The sequence below is a fragment of the Scyliorhinus torazame genome, chromosome 2 (assembly GCF_047496885.1).
Source record: "Scyliorhinus torazame isolate Kashiwa2021f chromosome 2, sScyTor2.1, whole genome shotgun sequence".
NCBI lineage: Eukaryota > Metazoa > Chordata > Chondrichthyes > Carcharhiniformes > Scyliorhinidae > Scyliorhinus > Scyliorhinus torazame.
This window is the reverse complement of record NC_092708.1, coordinates 265,585,569-265,604,708: the sequence shown is the minus strand read 5'-3', so window position 1 is coordinate 265,604,708 and position 19,140 is coordinate 265,585,569. Positions and strand designations below refer to the sequence as shown.

Below are 19,140 nucleotides of genomic sequence, written 5' to 3'. Positions count from 1 at the left end.
GCTAAATGAGATAATGCAGTAATGTCCCGATTTTAAAAAAAATTCCCGACATGATTTGTTACCCACAAGAAGGTGGGGTAGTCACAGAATCATTGAATTTACAGTGCAGAAGGAGGCCATTCAGCCCATCAAGTTTGCACCGGCCCATAGAAAGAGCTCCCTACCTAAGCCCACACCTCCACCCTATCCCCACCTCACCTTTTTGGACGCTAAAGGCAATTTAGCTGCTAATCCACCCAAACTGCTCAGCTTTGGACTGTGGGAGGAAACCAGAGCACCCGGAGGAAACCCATGCAGTCAAGGGCGGAACGTGCAGACTCTGCATAGACAGTGATCCAAGCCGGGAATCGAACCTGGGTCCCTGGAGCTGTGAAGCAACAGTGCTAACCACTATGCTACCATGCCATCTTCTTGAACTGCTGCAGGCCATCTAGTGCAGGTACGCCTACAGTGCTATTAGGAAGGGAGAATTTCTTAAATAGCGGATGAAGCTATTCCATGATTGTAATTTCTCTTTCTTTTACATTTTCTCCAGTTTTTTTAATTGTTGAGGAATCCAGCACTCTCCACTGTATCAGGCTTGAAAAGAGCAGGAAAGTTGATGAACACAACCTAGAATATTGATAAGGCGATTTTGATGGCCTACAGGTCACTGAAGAAAGAAGACTCCAGGGGACAAGATGTTTAACAGTTTGGGAAAGAATGAGCTCGAGTAGGAATCAGAATGATGAATCTTTATTTTGCTCCAGTAAATATACAGGGAAAGTCAAGCAAGCAGGCACTAGAAAGCAAACTTCAGGGCAGATAGAGGATTTGCAATGGTAGGAAAGAGGCTCAAGGGCTAATTTGAACTTAGTGGTGGAGAAAAATGGACATAAGTAAATTTCCAACAACCAGTAGCAAATCCACCACCAACCACTTTCTGCCACAGCCAAAACAAATTGGTCCTTGGAAGCAACAAAAAGCGTTCACTCATCATGTAACATCTTTTTCCAGAAGCCTTTCAAAAAGAGTGTGAGTGAAGGGCTTCCCCAGGTATGAGAACAGTATTCAAAAATTAGATAGACTGAGGCTTTGTATGTCCCGTACTATTGAAAAAAGAAACATTCAATTGAAGCATTTTGTTTTGCACTCATCAGAACAGTTGTTAAAAATACCAACCGTAATGGGAACAACAATTTGCACTGCATGAGTGCTGATTGGTTGGCAAGTGGACACTGATTGGTGGAGGCATTGCCACAGAGGATACATCATTGAACATTTAACTGCCAAGCTTTTTATCAAATTCAAACCACACAGGTTAACAGGTTGCTATTGGTATTCTTGTGAACTGGTCTGGTAAGTTCAGGCCAAAAAGCTTCAACAGCATGTCTCTTTCTTCAGCAGTACTCAGTTCTCTACTACCAAATTATTATTTGTTTACTGTATAAGATACATGCATATTAAGTTAAAAGAATATAAATCAAAGATCAATCAAAATGAACTCACCATTTTTTAGCCTGCAGTTGCAGGTCAACACTCTGTTCCTAAGAGAGATTGGGAGGAGGCAAAGTTACTTCTGTTATTCAAGAAAATTGTCAAATATATTCCCCCTCTTACTTAACCTGATATTCTCCTTTCTTCCTATCTGGTCATGGATCTGTGGGTTTTTTCTCCATTAGATTTCTTTATCATCAAGTTAGTGAGGAATTAATAAGCACTCACCCAGATGTTCCTCAGCCGTGCCTGTGATGAATGCAAGGTTTTAGATATATTGGATTTTAAACAATAGGCAATTCAAGGGTTAAAAGTCTGGGTTTGAGTGTGTTTGACTGCAGTGGTCATGGTTTTAAAATTATCTTGTTTTGCATGACCAGGCAGCGTTTAGGAGGGAGAGGTGAAATGGTAGAGAGCGAGAGAGAGAAAAAGAGAGAGAGTGTCCCCGGGGAATGTAGGGTGGATTGAGAGCGATATGTTTTTCCTCTTTCTTGTTGTTTAATTGGGAATAGAGATAGTAATTAAGAATATTGTATTTACTGTATTTTATTATGGGGTAATTGTAAGCTATTTTCGGGTGTAATGTTAAAAGAGTTTAATGTTATGTAAATAATAAAAAAATCCCATATATCTATTTCTTCGTGCAATTACTCCTGGAGTGAAGAATTCTTTCCGCACAGGCTTACAAAATAAACTAAATATTGGGGTTCCGGGCCAGTATCCTAGCCACTGTTGGGGTCTGGTCTGGGATCATAATAGTGCCCCAAGGAGGTATTATGTGTGGCTATTTAATGCCCCAGGGAGGTATTATGTGGCAAACCAATGTCCCAGAAAGGTATTACGTAGCTTATCAATGCAACCTTCCAGAACGAGCTAGTTCTCTTCTCAGTCGGTGTGAGAACTATCCAAACAGGAGTATTTTTTATTTTTATAAATTTAGAGTACCCAATTCATTTTTTCCAATGAAGGGGCAATTTAGCATGGCCAATCCACCTACCCTGCACAACCTTGGGCTGTGGGGTCGAAACCCACGCAAACACGGGGAGAATGTGCAGACTCCACACGGACAGTGATCCAGAGCCAGGATCGAACCCAGGTCCTGGGTGCCGTGTGGCAGCAGTGCTAACCACTGTGCCACCATGCTGCCCCAAACAGGAGCATTTTTAAACATTTGCTTCCACCACGAGGGTTGGAAAGACAAGGATGGAGCCAGTACTGATTGAGATCAAAGATTCCATGGAGCTATTGGGGAAGGTATTATCATTAGGAGGGCACATGGCCAGAGGTAAATAATTGAGAGAAATATTGAAGCTTTATTTGATTTCCTTAGCCCTGAACTTTGAACCAGTTCAGCGCGCACACTCGGCAGCAATCCACCCATGTCGGCGCTACGACCAAGAAAGCACAACAGCGCCTATATTTCCTCAGGAAACCATGAAAATTTGGCATGATCATATTGAGTCTCACCAAATTTTACAAATGCGCCATAGAAAGCATCCGTTCTGGCATCACAGCCTGGTATGGTAACTGCTCGGCCCGAGACCTCAAGAAACTGCAAAGATTCGTGAACACAGCCCGGTCCATCACGTGAAACAGTCTCCCATCTATTGACTCTGTCCACACCTCCAGCTGCCTTGGGAAAGCGGGCAGCATAATCAAAGATCCCTCCCACCCGGGTTATTCACTCTTCCAACTTCTTCCATCAGACAGAAGTTACAAAAGTCTGAGAACACGTACAAACAAATTTCAAACACAGCTTCTTTGTTTTTAAATTTAGTGTCCCCAATTAATTTTTTCCAATTCAGGGACAATTTAGCGTGGCCAATCAGCCTACCCTGCACTTCTTTTGGGATGTGGGGCAAAACCCACGCAAACATGGGGAGAATGTGCAAACTCCACACGGACAGTGACCCAGAGCAGGGATCGAACCTGGGACCTCGGCGCCTTGAGGCAGCAGCGCTACAAAAACAGCTTCTTCCCCGCTGTTACCAGACTCCTGAATGACCCTCTTATGGACTGAACTGATGTCCCCAAACATCTTCTCTACTGGGTTGTACCACATTCCAGATGCTTCACATTATGTCTGTGTCTTTGTATTTACATTGTGTATTTTTTGTATGTCCTATATATTTTCATGTATGGAACGATCTGCCTGGACTGCACACAGAACAGTACTTTGCACTGTACCTCGGTACACATGACAATAAATCAAATCCAAATGTACTGATGGCCACGGTCGGCCCTGGAATGTGGATTCACACTAGCTAGCCAATTAACGGGCAATCAGAGAAAAACGCATGCTGAGAAAGGATCAGCACTTTCGGGAAGGCAGGCGCGAGAAGAGGGAAGATGCAGCTGATATTTCTATTGGGCTGTTAGGAAGTAAAAAAAAACAACTAATACACATTTATTAAAAGGGAATATTTCCAATATTCATGCACTTGGGAGTAAAAGACACCACTAGCAACATGTTTATGTAGGCAGTTAACTTTACACCACTGAACCATCACTACATACCAAACTCATATCAGTAAGATGAGTTTCCTAGATGAGCCTTGTACTCCTCAAGGACCCGAGTTAGCAAAACAGCCATTCAATGCAAGGCCATGGCTGTTTATTGCAGAAGGACCAGACATCGAGAGAGACCAGGTTCAGTCTCTGGGCAGATAGGAGCAGACAGATAATGCCTAAGCTTAGAGGCACCCTGCGAATGAACCATGTACCGCCTGAAACCAAAGCACGGTAGCATTGTGGACAGCACAATTGCTTCACAGCTCCAGGGTCCCAGGTTCGATTCCCAACTTGGGTCACTGTCTGTGCGGAGTCTGCACGTTCTCCCAGTGTGTGCGTGGGTTTCCTCCGGGTGCTCCGGTTTCCTCCCACAGTCCAAAGATGTGCGGGTTAGGTGGATTGGCCATGCTAAATTGCCCATAGTGTCCAAAATTGCCCTTAGTGTAGGGTGGGGTTACTGGGTTATGGGAATAGGGTGGAGGTTTGGAACTTGGGTAGGGTGCTCTTTCCAAGAGCCGGTGCAGACTCGGGCCGAAAGGCCTCATTCTGCAGTGTAAATTCTATGTCTAATTCTATATCACTTTAATGTAAATCTATACACAGACAGCTTTGAAATCTAAACAATGTTCTGGCCATGTGACTGTCAGTGTATAAAGATGTTTGCTCTCCACCTTGGAGACAGAGCACTGCTTCCGAGGTCCCACCGATGTAGTTCTCTCCCAGCATGTGCTGGAAGAATAAAGGATCATGCCGCAGCCGAGGCACGACATCATTTTGTGAAAACCTCACTACAAAAGGCTCCCCCAAGGTAGACAACTGCCAAGAAGCTGCCTCATGGAGCTGTGGGTCTCTAGAAAGTGCAAGTAATGAAAAAGATGCATCAAACTGCGGTCTATGCAGCACAGTCCAACACCTGACAGCAATATTCAGTCCCCAGACATTTTTAAAATTAGGTTACACCGCAGATATTTCATCCCACCCTGTATTGAGGCTGGAGCAAAAACGTAAAAGCTGCCTGGTGGATTGACCCTCCCGCCCTGCCATAGTGGATGGGCCATGTAAAATCTATTTTATTTGATTCCTTATGGGCTAAATTGCCGGTTTAATTGTGGGCAGGGGAGCATCGGACTGCCGCGCACACTCGCCAAGTAAAATATTGTGCGAATGTGCGGTGTGGGCATGGCGATTTCCAGCATGATTTCACGCGCTGCCGGGCGGGCTTGCCCCTGCTCAAACCACATTAAATTCTGAACTTTGTGTATCAGTATTGCCATAGAAGTTTCTCTTGCACGATTAGGGAGGCACTGTGATGTGCAGGTGGTTTGTGGAAATCTTAAGCCAAACTGCCGATACTCCTTCCCGTACGGGCCTCCCTGATCAGGCGCCGGAATGTGGCGACGAGGGGCTTTTCACAGTAACTTCATTGAAGCCTACTTGTGACAATAAGCGATTATTATCATTATTATTATTTTTCAGGCATCCCCCACGCCATTCGAGGGCAGCACGGTAGCACAGTGATTAGCACTGTTGCTTCACAGCTCCAGGGTCCCAGGTTCGATTCCCGGCTTGGGTCACTGTCTGTTTGGAGTCTGCACGTTCTCCCAGTGTCTGCGTGTGTTTCTTCCGGATGCTCCGGTTTCCTCCCACAAGTCCAGAAAGACATGCTGTTAGGTGAATTGGACATTCTGAATTCTTCCTCTGTGTACCTGAAGAGGCGCCGGAATGTGGCGACTAGGGGCCACAATAACTTCATTGCAGTGTTAATGTAAGCCTATTTGTGACACTAATAACTATAGGCTGCTTCTTTCCTCTCCCAATGTGACTGGGACACATTTCATTTATTTTCTTTCCATTACCACAAAGTACCCTCCAGTCAACATGTTGGGTACATGACATATGACAAATCTGATAAGCTAACCAGACTTGCGGAGAGAGTTCATTTACTCGTTGTTTTTGCTATTTCCTTTTTTTAATTTCTCACCTACCCACTTTTGCTCTTTCCAGTTGGAAGGTGCTTGGTCTACCCTCCACATTTCTCTCAGAAGCAGAGAATTGAGAACTCACTGTATTGGTAAAATAGGAGAAATCTCTTCACAGAATTGTTAAAGCGCATTCAGTCCATCATGTCTGTACCCGCGATTAGTACTCTTTTTGAAAAACGTGATTCAGGCGGAAGGGCTTCTGTGGGGAGCTGAGGTGAGTAGCCATTTTTGCTCACAGGCAATGAGTCCAGGGACACTGGGCTTGTCGCCCCAGTGCTCGGCTGGAGGTGGGGACCCTCGACAGGAGTGGGCCAGCATGGGAGGGTGAGAGGGAAGGCGCTAGTGGGGCAACTACCATGCCAACCCCTGGACCGTGTGTACCCGTTCCAGGGTCAACCCTTGTCCCTGCCTGTCTGACCCATTGACCACCCATAACCCCCATCGACTGCTGATGCCTCTGGCCATGCAGCTGAAAGATATTGCTTATAGGGAATTGGCAATCGTGGTTAAGTGAGTACTTCACACAGCCCAAGTGGATTCCCGTGGCTAGGCTGGCCATGTAGCATGTGCAGCTCATTGCCTAGCATCCCAATTCCATCTTGATGTATGGACACTGTGCTTGAACACTGCTGGAGGCAATACCACACACACTGCAGCCAACATCCGAACATCCAGGGGATGGGACACAGCTCCAGGGAACATGTCCACGGCCGGAGGGTGGATCACACATGGAGAGGGGATGCATGGAGAGAAGGGCCAAGGGTTCGGACGTCAGCTCGCATTACGGAAGAAAGTGCTAGAGGCATCATACTAGTTGTGCACAAGGGTGTTTAATGTGTGTAACAACTCGACCCCCTCCCACTCCCCTCCCCCCAAGTGATCACTGGTGTGCTAGGCCCTCCTTGCTCTATCACTACGTCTTGGTGTGTGCCCAAGATGCACATCCAAGGTGGAGGGAGTCAGCTGCTTACCGCTCCTTGTGGCCTTCAATGCCCCTGGCGGGCGTCCTCTGGGGGCCAGAGGGCCCTGACTCACTTGGCTGCACATTCACAGCCGCCCTGTCCCATGTGCTGGCCATGTGACGCAGTCTCATCAGAGGGGTGTGTGGCGCACAAACAGGGTGGAACCCGGGGGTGTTGGTGGCCACCGTTGCCACTCCATGGGACGAGTCCTGGCCATTATCATCTGAGTAAGAAGTCTTACAACACCAGGTTAAAGTCCAGCCTGTTTGTTTCAAACACTAGCTTTCGGAGCACTGCTCCTTCCTTCACCTGTGCTTCTTACTGTGCTCACCCCAGTCCAACGCTGGCATCTCCACATCATTATCATGAGAGTAGGACAAGTCCTGTTGAACCTCATCAAGGTCAGCCTGGTACTGAGTCACATTCCCCAGTGAGTCGGACATTCTGCCGAGATCCTCAGTCACGGCCGTCACTGACTGTGCGATGCCTTGGACACCTTCACTAATGGTGCTGACATCGTGCACTAGACTCTCCTCTGCGGTTGCCACCATTGCAATGTCAGCCTCTGTGCCAAGCATTGCTGACGACATCGCCTGCGCCCATAGCCTCTGGGACTCCTCAAAGTGGCTATGGACCTGCCGGAGTGTCGCTGGCATCTCCCTCTGAATGCCCTGGCAGCTCCCTAACCTGTCCAGCAGGTTGGGACCAGCTGGGTCCAAGGATCCAGCAGCCCTCCGACTGCTGTCTCGCCTGGGTGTTCCTGTCTCCACCTGATGTACATCAGCAGCAGTGTGGTGCTCACCAGATTGTGCCCCAGAAGACGGTCCACTAACATTTCCCACCGAGGTGCATATATCTGTGCTGGTGGAGGGGGGGGGATAACAGCTGTGACGCCTCGATCGCGTCCTTGGAGCTCTCCTCTGAGGTGTTCTCATGGGAGGCGAGAGAGCGGGCCACTCGGGATGGGCTGGCGCTGCTGGCTGGAGGATATTCGGGAGAATGCACCTGTGGTCAGTGGGAGGGATGGGTCGGTCAGTAAGGCAATAACAACTCATGTTTGACAAGTCCTCCGGGTGGGGCCCTATGGTTCCTCACCTCTGCAGCATCCACCTGCCTCCGCATTGGTGACTGCTCCATCAAAGAAACATAGAAAATAGGTGCAGGAGGAGGCCATTCAGCCCTTCGAGCCTGCACCACCATTCAATATGATCATGGATGATCATGCAAATTCAGTATCCCACTCCCGCTTTCTCTCCATGCTCCTTGATCTCTTCAGCCGCAAGGGCCACGTCCAGCTCCCTCTTGGATATATCCATGGAACTGGCCCCAGCAGCTTTGTGTGGTAGAGAATTCCACAAGTTCACAACTCTCTGACATCTCAGTCCTGGGTGGCTTACCCCATATTCTTTGGCTGTGACCCCTAGTTCTGGATGTCCCCAACATCGGGACTATTCTTCCCGCATCAGGATTTTATATGTTTCTATGAGGTCCCCTCTAATTCTTTTAAACTCCAGTGAGTACAAGTCCAACTGATCCAGTATTTTTTCATGTCAGTCCTGCCATCCCGGGATTTAGTCTGGTGAACCTTCTCTGGACACCCTCAAAAGCAAGAATGTCCTTCCTTAAACTAGGAGACCAAAACTTCACACAATACTCAAGGTGTGGCCTCATCAAGGCCCTGTATAACTGCAGCAAGGCATCCCTACTCCTATACTCAAATCCTCTCGCTATAAACTACTCCTGTACTCAAATCCCCACGCTGTCCTCGGGCACATGCCTCGAAGGCAGTGAGGATTCTTATGTCCGGCACACCACCACCAGTCTGGGCCCTCCCCCGGGACAGCTTTTCCCAAGAAGACGCAGAGAAGGCATCATTAGCCACACGCTTGGTACATAGTGGTGGTTTTTGGAGGGGTGGGAGTGTGAAGGAAGGGTTGTGGGGGGGTTGAAGGGAAAGGGAAGATAGGAGGGTGGATGCTCGTGTGGGGACGGACTGGTCGTTTGGGGTTAAGGGTGGCATTAGTCTACTCACTTGTGCTGCACAGTGTAGATTGTTGACACTTTTCCGGCACTGGAGGCCAGTCCTTCTGGTCACACTCCCGGCGCTCACAGCTGCCGCCACTTTGTCCCAGGCAGCACGGACTGCCCTATGGCTGACTCTTCGGGATCCTTGGGGGGAAAGGACATCCCTCCTGGCCTCCACTGCATCTAGGAGGCCCCCCCCAACAGATCTGCATAACCAAATCTTGGGGCTGGTCTCCTGGGTGCCATTGTTGCGAGCTGGCTGGGGTTGGCTGAGCAAGTGCTGCTTGACCTTGTTAGCGGGGGGCTGCCGAGTGTGATGCCAGCAAATCAGCTGGCGAGCCTTCATTTGCGGCAAGTAACCAGCAGGGCCTCGTTAAGCGGACCAATTAATGGTCCAGTTAATGTTGAATAGCGTTGACAGCCTCGCTGGGCGGAGTGCCGGGAAGCTTGCAGCAGTTTTCGCCCGATACCACACTTCGAAATCTTTCCGGAGAATCGCACCCTTGTGTTGACGCCCGGGCACCTTTAGTGGACTTCTACGACAGCAAAACTGCCGCTGCACCTGGACCAATTCTTTTTTTTAATATAAATTTAGAGGGCGCAGCACGGTGGAGCAGAGAGTAGCACTGCTGCCTCACGGCGCCGAGGCCCCAGGTTCGATCCCGGCTCTGTCCGTGTGGAGTTTGCACATTCTTCCCGTGTTTGCGTGGGTTTCGCCCCCACAACCCAAAAAATGTGCGGGATAGGTGGATCGGCCAGGTTAAATTGTCCCTTAATTGGAAAAAATGAATTGGGTACTCTAAATTTATAAATATATATATATATATATATAAATTTAGAGTACCCAATTCACTTTTTCCAATTACGGGGTCATTTAGCGTGGCCAATCCACTTAGCCTGCACATCTTTGGGTTGTGGGGGCGAAACAATGTGGGGGGGTACATGAAAATAAAATTTTCAAAAATGCATAACAGGACAACACAACATACACAATGTAAATACATAGACATCGGCATCGGGTGAAGCATTCAGGAGTGTAGTATTACTCAGGTCAGTCCATAAGAGGGTTGTTTAGGAGTCAGGTAACAGCGGGGAAGAGGTTGTTTTTGAATCTGTTCATACTTGTTCTCAGACTTTTGTATCTCCTGCCCGATGGAAGAAGTTGGAAGAGTGAGAAAGCCGGATGGGAGGGTCTTTGATTATGCTGCCCGCTTTCTGAAGGCAGCGGGAGGTGTAGATAGAGTCAATGGATGGGAGGCAGGTTTGTGTGATGGACTGGGCTGTGTTCACGACTCTGGGCCGAGCAGTTGCCATACCAGGCTGTGATGCAGCCATATAGGATGCTTTCTATGGTGCATCTGTAAAAGTTGGTAAGAGTCAATGTGGACATACCGAATTTCCTTAGTTTCCTGAGGAAGTATAGGCGCTGTTGTGCTTTCTTGGTGGTAGCGTCGACATGGGTGGACCAGGACAGGTATTTGGTGATGTGAACCCCTAGGAATTTGAAGCTGTCACCCATCTCCACCTTGGCCCGGATGGTGGGATTGACTCTCAGGGTGCTGATAAGCTGCGGCCACAGATACACACATCACTCTTCACACTCATCCCAGCCAACAAGATAGCAGCCAAGATGAGCGGCACCGCGGAACTGAAGATGCTGCTGGACTCCGTGAAGGAAGTTGGCAACCCTGTACCCCAGGGGTGGGAAGAAGGCTGCCAGCTGCTGCCATTCGCCAGCCTTGGTGCAGGTGGCAGAATTCATCAGCGCCGTTGGCAACACCCCGAGGACCGGCCAGTAGTGCCAAAACGAACTGCGCAAATACCTCAGGACGGTCAGGCAGCACAGTGTCCCTAGCACCAACCACCCCCAAGGCTCTGCCCCCATTCCCCTCTGGGCCACAATGCAATCATGTGTCTTGTCTTGTGTTTTGCAGTAGCTGCTCATGATGGGGCTGGCCTTTCTGGTGTCCGCGACACAACCGCAACCCCAGGAGTCGACCAGCGAAGACACTGACACGGGCGGGAGCCCCAGACCCACCTCCCGAGACACGAGTCCGGAGAAGACACTGACTTCCCGTCACAATTGTCTCCACCGCCCTCCACCATTCCAGAGACACTCACCCCAGTTGGACACGTTAGTGAGGAGGCTCCTGGGGAACTATCTGGTGTGCACCACACATGTATGCTCTGGTATATCAGGTGGAGGTAGGGACTCCCGAGGGGGAGGATGGTGAGAGGGCGGGCCAACCCTAGGGACGAGCTGCCATCCAGATGGGTTTCGAGCTTCTGGAACGGACACTCCCATCAATTGTGGAGATGCAGTCACAGAGCCAGGCACTGCATGAAGAAATGTCGGTGAGCATCCAGCACCTGCAAGTGCAGTTGGAGGAGTTCAAACTCGAACAGGAGCAGGTGGTGGTGCCGGCCATACGTGCCACCCAGGCCAACACTGCACGGGTGTGCATCGGCTGACGGAGAATCCTGCCCACAATGCTTTGGCCTCAACTACTTCCTGTGGTAACGAATTCCACAGGCTAACCACTCTCTGGGTGAAGGAATTTCTCCTCACCTCTAGCCTAAATGGTCTACCCTGTATCCTCAGACTGTGACCCCTGGTTCTGGACACACCCACCACTCGGAACATCTTCTGCATCTACCCTGTCTAGCCCTTTTAGAATTTTATAGGTTTCTACGAGATTCCCCCTCATCTGAATTCCAACGAATACAATCCTAACCAAATCAATCTCTCCTCATCCGTCCTTCCTGTCATTCCAGGAATCAGTCTGGTAAATCTTCTCTGCACTCCCCCTAGAGCAAAAACATCCTTCCTCGAATATGGAGACCAAAACTGCACACAATACTCCAGGTATGGCCGCATCAAGGCCCTGGATGATTGCAGAAAGACATCCCTGCTCCTATACTCGAATCCTCTCGCAATGAAGGCCAGCATACCATTTGCCTTCTTTACCGGTACTGTGCCTGCATGTTTATCTTCAGTGACTGGTGTGCAAGGACATCCATGTCTTGTTGTACATTCCTCTCTTCTAATTTATGCCGATTCAGATAATAATCTGCTTTTCGTTTTTGCTACCAAAGTGGATAACCTCGCAGTTCTCCAAATTAGACTGCATCTGCCATTCATTTGCCCACTCATTCAACTTGTCCAAATAACACTGAAGGATCTCTGCAAGATCATCACAGCTTACCCTCCCACACAACTTGGTGCCATCTGCAAATTAGGAGATATTACATTTTGTCCCCCTCATCCAAATCATTAATATATATTGTGAATCTCTTGTGTATCCTTGCTGTACCCCACTAGTCACAACATGCCAATTTTAAAATAACCCATCAATTCCAACTTTTTCTTTCCCGTCTGCCAATCAGTTTTGTATCCATCTCAGTACACTACCCCTAATCCCATGTGCTTTAACTTATGCAGGACTTTGTCAGAAGCCTTCTAAAAGTCCAAATATACCACATCTACTGCCTTCCCGTCGTCAACTCTATTAGTTACATCCTCGAAGAATTCCAGTAGATTTGTCAAGCATGATTCCCCTTCAAAAATCCATGTTGACCTGCCGATCCTGCCACTATTTTCTAAGTGCACTGTTATAAGATCTTTGATAATGAATTCTAAACTTTTCCACACTATCGACGTCAGGCTTACTGGTCTATAATTCCCTGTTTTCTCTCTACCTTCCTTTTTAAATAGTGGAGTTACATTAGCTACCCTCCAATCTGCAGGAACTGTTCCAGAGTCTATAGAATCCTGGAAAATGACCACCAATGCGCCCACTATTTCTAGAGCCACTTCCTCAAGTACTCAGGGAAGTGTGGTCAGTGTACTTTTGATTCAGAAGGCACAATATTCAGTTTTTCAACAAATGTGAAACTGAAGTCAAGGCCACTGTGCTCAAGATTAGATAACCTTTCAATTATTTGACTTCCAATACCTACACTTCACCTTCTATGCCTTGTAGTGTTGAAGTGCACATTCCACAGTTCCTCTCACTCAGGGACATATTCTACACTGGGCAACCAGCCATTCCTGCACTAAATCCTATTTCCTACACTGGAATCATAGAGCCTTATGGCCTGTGCCAACTCTTTGAATTTACATTAGCAGCTGTAGCATTTAAAAATAAATTTTAAACAAACATCACTGAATCAGATACCACTATCAGACTGGACCGATGGGGAGAGATTATCATAGAATTTACAGTGCAGAAGGAGGCCATTCGGCCCATCGGGTCTGCACCAGCTCTTGGAAAGAGCACCTTACCCAAGGTCAACACCTCCATCCTATCCCCATAACCCAGTAACCCATACAACACTTTTGGACACTAAGGGCAATTTATCATGGCCAATCCACCTAACCTGCACATCTTTGGACTGTGGGAGGAAACCGGAGCACCCGGAGGAAACCCACGCACACACGGGGAGGGTGTGCAGACTCCGCACAGACAGTGACCCAAGCCAAAATCGAACCTGGGACCCTGGAGCTGTGAAGCAATTGTGCTATCCACAATGCTACCGTGCTGCCCCCTCTCCAGGGGGCGGAAATGGAACACTGCATCCTCATCTGTTTTTCGGAAACAAAAGGAGGCCAGGATATTTTCAGTTCAAGATGAACTGGATTAGGACATTTGTTTTTAAATCAGCAGCATAACAGAGTGTGGCATCAGCTCATAATGGGTTTTCAGTAGCCAAGCTATTATGGAGCTAGTAGGTGTTGCAAGAATGCTACTTTGTTGCGAACAAGTTGCACACTCATACTCAAAACAGATAGTAAACATGCTACTGGTAGCTAACCCAAGAGAAGGAGCTGACCAATTGCGTTAAACACTGCTCACCTTGCTAAGAGGCAACGCCACTTCCACCTTCTGTCCAATAGGAAGCTTATACAGGGACTCGGATCCTGAGCCTACTATACTGGTTTCCTTCATCATTTTTACATGCAAATAATCCTGTCACAAATGGAGAGGTGTTGTTAAAAGGGGTTTTCATATGTTGAAGCTACAAGTGCACTGTATATCTGCTTCACTCCTGCTATATGGAACATTTTATTCCCATCGTATACTACTGTTTTAAAGAAAGGTCCCACCCCACTTTCCTCAAGCAATTGATCATTTGCTGATGTGGTCTTCTACGGACAGTCAGTATCTCATTTAAGAGTCCGGTCAGTCAAGATCATCAGGCTGAGGGGGAGGAGGACAGTGGGAGGCAGACAGGAAGGAGGAACATAACGGAGGACAATCCATCTTGCCCTCAGGTGATGTTCACCTCTGTGTCCCTTTCCATCACAATAAGTGGTGTTCCTCGCTCCAGCCACTGTGTGTTGAGGTAATTGAAACATTTCACACTGTCTTAGATAACTTGGCATAAAGAGAGATTAGACCTGCACCGTATGGTTCAAATACTTGTTCCATCAGCTATCAGTGACGGAAAGAGGATTTTAGGAATACTGGCGTTTAAATATTGGGATAATTTTAAGGGTTAAAAACCTGGGGTTATAGTGTGTTTGACTGCAGTGGTCATGTTTTTACAAAGGATTTTGTTTTGTTTGTTTCTTGGAAACAGCAGGTGCAATTGCCAGAGGAGTGTGGTTTGACTGGGAACTTGCTGGGGAGTTAATGTCATTTTGCAGCCTGCAGAAGTAGTTTGTTTTTCAGCTTTAGAGAAGAGGTCATTGCTGGGTGGAGCCTAGCAAAGCAGAGGCAGTGGGGTTTTGGAGACGCTTTGGGAGAGAGGAGCTGAATTCTGATCTGCCTGACCCCGAGTCCACAATTCTCTCAGTAGGATAGTTATAAAAGAGTAATAACATGGAAAACTGAGCAGTCTTGTCTGGGGACAAGGAAGAAGCTGAAACACAGGTGAACCAGCTTTTTGAGGATAGGTTTCAACAGGAGCCCAATCTGTTTTATAAAGCAAGATCACTTTATGCCCTGCTAATTTTTAGATTGAAAGCTGTATGTTTACTTTCTTGTTGTTTAACGGGAAATTGAGTAGTAGTGTTAAGGGGTCATTGTAAGCTGTTCTTTTTGGGTGTGAAGTTAAAAAGTTTAATATTATATTCATAATAAAGTTTTGTTTTAGAAATACCAAAGTCCTATTTCGTCATGCAATCACTCCTGGAGCGAATCATTCTTTTTGCATAATCTTAACTAAAATATTGGGGTTTTGGATTAGTACACTAGCCATTTTGGGATCGTAATATCAGGTGAGCTCTATTCTTCTTCCACTAGGGAAGTGAACTATAAATCAAAATACTGTGCTTTAATTTGTGAACAAGAATTGACAGAGCTCTTCATTCCTTATGAAATCATAGAACAATACAGCAAAGGCCACTCAGCCCACCATGTTTGTGCTGGTTCTTTAAAATAACCGATTAATCCCCTTCTCTGTTCTTTCCACATAGTCTTGCAAATTTTACTGCTTTAAGTACTTATCCAATTCTCTTTTCAAATTAATAATTGAATTTGCTTCCCACCACAATTTCAGGCAGTGCATTCCAATTGATAATAACATTCTATGTAATTTATTTTGATATAATGTTTAAGTGTATTTCCCTTTGTACTCTCCACGTCTATGACTCAATTAGTACCATAGCCATATTCCTTGCCTCTACAAGAAAGCTCCATTCAGAGGTTAAACTGCCCATCATTCTTTCTAAAAACAAGATCCCCAAGCCTGTTCCGCCTTTCCTTAGTTCTGCATCTTCTCCAGTGCTTCCATATTCCTTTTGTAAATTAAGAATGAGAACTATGCACAGCACACTAAGTGATCATCTGACCAAAGCTCAATCTTCTTGGGCAGTCCCTCAGGGTCAGGGATGACTTGCTTCCACTCCGGGAGGTGGGTTCTGCGGTGGCTGAATAGTCCAATCCTGGATCCGCAGGCTCTGCCACAGGTTTGGCAGGTAGTGTTTGATGAGGTAGGTGGAAGGGACACACTGGTTTTTGCGCTCACCTTCTGCTGTTAACGCTTGGCCTCTGGGTGTTCCACGATGCGAAGCTCAAGGTGATTGATGCCTTCACGAATGCTTTTTCTCCAGCTTGTGCGTTCTAAGGCAAGTGCTTCCCGCGTGTCAATAGGGAATGTTGCATTCATTTAGGGAGGCTTTCAAAGTGTCCTTGTAGCGTTTCCTCTGCCCTCACTGTGATTGGTTGCTATTGCGGAGCTCGGAGTAGAGCATGTGTTTCCGGAGTTTGGTGTTAGGCATGCGGGTAATGTAGTCCATCCATCACAGCTGATTGAGTGTGACCAGTGTCTTGACACTGGGGATATTGACCTAGGAGACGCTCACGTGGGCACACCCTGCTAGTGGATTTGCAGGATTTTGGGGAGGCAACATTGGTTATATCTCTCCAGGAATTTGAGGTGTCTGCTGTCCATTGTCCATGTTTCTGTTGCATACAGGGGGGCGGGGACCATGGCTGCTCTGTAGACCATGAGCTTGATGTTGGATCAGAGGTCTCAATCTTCAAACATTCTGTTCTTCCGGCCTCCAATGACTGCACTTGCACATTGGAGTCGATGCTGGATTTTGTCGTCATTGTCTGCTCGCACCGAGAGGTTCCCGAGATACGGGAAATGATCCATTGTCTAGGGGCTCGCCGTGGATCTTGATGGTCAGGGAGCAGTTTTGAGTGGCAGGAATGGGCTGGTAGAGAGCCTTTCTTTTCCACATGTTTAGTCTGAGGCCCATTCTCTCATATGCCTCGGTGAATGCGTTGACAATGGTTTGTAGCTCAGCCTCTGAGTGTGCGCGCACACAGGCGTATTCTGTGTACTGACGCTCGATGACAGAGGTTGGGGTGCTCTTGGTTCTGGAGGCATCGTTGGTTGAACAGTTTCCTGCTTGTACGGTAGGTTAGCTCCACCCCGGCAGGGAACTTAAGGATGATGGGGTGGTGTGTTGCTGCAGGGAAAATGGAGAAGAGCATCAGTGAGATGACGCAGCCCTGTTTGACTCCAGTTTGCACATGTATTGGGTCTGAGTGGTGGTTCCATTGGTGAGGATCATGGCTTGCATGTCAAATCTCGAAGTGTAACATAGGGCAGAATCTTGCATTCTGGAGACTAAATGTGGTGGTGGTTGATAAAGTCAGCATGATTCCCACTGGATGGCTGGTCTAATTTGTCTACCCATTTTTCCATTTTTAAAGCTCATTAATTATGTACCAATGAGGAGCTAATTGAAACTCGTTTCAGGATGGGCAGCCATTCTTCGTCTTATGGGATCGAAGGTCCTGGTACCACATTTAAATGGCACCCATACAAACAATCACTCACTGCAGGCCCAAATGTAATGTACGGTTGTGCTTTATAAACTCCCTGCACCATGGTTCAGCGAGGTCCCACTGGAGAATTTCCTCCAGGCCATCCATGAACAACAGGGGATCCTCTTTCAAGGGATAGGAGCAGAGGGTCCTCCCACTTGACTACGGCTGCCTGGGAGGTCACCAGGGAGGTCAGTGTCCGTGGCCAACAGAAAAGGCTGCGATCTCGGACACTCGAAGACTGCTGGAGACCAAGTCCCTGCTAAATCCGAGTCTAATGATGAGCCCCTGCATTCAGCACGGCAGGAAATGTCGGAGATGCAAAAACACGCAGCGGAACATCAGGCACAATTGTCAGAGGCCAACACCAGACTAGAATGAAGGTCGGAGGAGTCTGTCCACTTTCTGACTGATGTTGTAGCTCCAGCATGCAAGCACACCAAAGTCTCTATGGGAAGGGTGGCAGCTGCCTTGGAGGCCCACGTCCAGCAGTTTCTGCCGGATCTGCGCTCGGACCTACACACCATCGTTTTTAGACATGGGCGCGTTCCAGGAGTGGCTAGGCAAGAGGGGGAGGGAGCACCATTGCCTCCCTCCAGGTGCCCCTTTTCCTCATGGATTTAGAGAGGCCCTTGGGCACTTAAAGGAAGGAGACGCTCCAGGCAGACACTCTAGGGGTACCGACGCAGGACACTCCAAGGCTGTTCTACTGCTCCAAGTCCCCTCTGCCCATGACCCTATCAACTCCAGCAGGTCAGGTCGAGAGGAAAGTGTGCCTGTCCCAGAGCAGGGATCCGTAGCAGGCCAGGGCCTCCGGCCTTGGGTCCCCAGAGGGTGCCCATCAAAGTAATCTGACATTTGTCTCCACCTCTGCTATGGATGTCAGGGTTGTACATAGATAAGTGGTAGTGTTAGAAAAATTAAGAAGTTTGTAATGCACAATGGTGGCACAGGTGTCCATTCACTGTCTATCATCTTCACCATTGTAAATATATTTGGCATTTTTTCCTCTCCAAATCTCAGGTATTGAATGATTAACTGATGTGATGCAAAGTCCCATGTTTATACAAAATGAGCACCCTCCCCCCACCAATTATCTCCCCTCTGGTTCCTCAATTCCATAAAGTCTCACTCAATCTTGTCACAGTGAATTGCCTTTAGCTCCACATCTGCAACATAAACAAAGGCACTCCCTATGTGAAAATGATGGCTGGACAATATACATGTCACCCTTGTATCTCAGACAGACATTGTTTGGCCTCATGGGAACTGGTCATCAAGGTTAATGATTATCTTGATGCTGCCGCACTCCTTTCCATTGCCATAGTCCCATAAGATGTAATTTGTGACTTTGATAAAAGTTGTTTTGGTACCACGGCAGGAACAGAAACATGATGAGAGGGATTCCAGAGAAGACTGGTTGGAATTCGGGTGACCACAAGGACATTGGAGAGGAAACTGAGGTTGGAGCTGGACAGTAGGCAGCATGAATCAAAGATTGTTTTTTAGGACTGGGATGATGATTGCAGTTTTGAATGAGAGGGGCACAGTAACTGTTGGTAACAAATTCAGCTAACAAGGCAACCAGGGTGGAAAGTTCGGTGGTGGCAGTTCAGTGGTACCAGGGTCAAGTGAGGTGACAGTGCATTTTGGCTCCAGGGTATTATTATTACTAACTATATACACCCAGCAACTCTTCAACGACTGTTTGGAAAGCACCTCCTGAACTCTCGACCTCAACCACAGCTGAAGGGCAACAGCTGAATGGGAACATTTCCACCTCCAGGTCACAACATCCTGACCAGGTCATCGATCACCATTCCTTCATCTTTGTGTGGTCAAAATCCTGGAACTCCCTAACTAACAGCAATCAGCCCTTACACAAGGTTGGAGTCATAC

At 47.6% G+C, this 19,140-nt stretch overlaps 1 protein-coding gene across 1 annotated transcript in view; it reads right to left on the bottom strand.

The window, feature by feature from the left end:
• Positions 1–19,140, bottom strand: part of LOC140407206 (cytosolic phospholipase A2 zeta-like) — a 345,625-nt gene that overhangs the window by 122,879 nt on the left and 203,606 nt on the right. The window contains exons 17-18 of the mRNA XM_072494873.1: positions 13,813–13,926; positions 1,489–1,526 (exon numbers count right to left, since the gene is read on the bottom strand). Coding sequence (XP_072350974.1) covers positions 1,489–1,526; positions 13,813–13,926 — 152 coding nt within the window. The remainder of the gene's footprint in view (positions 1–1,488; positions 1,527–13,812; positions 13,927–19,140) is intronic.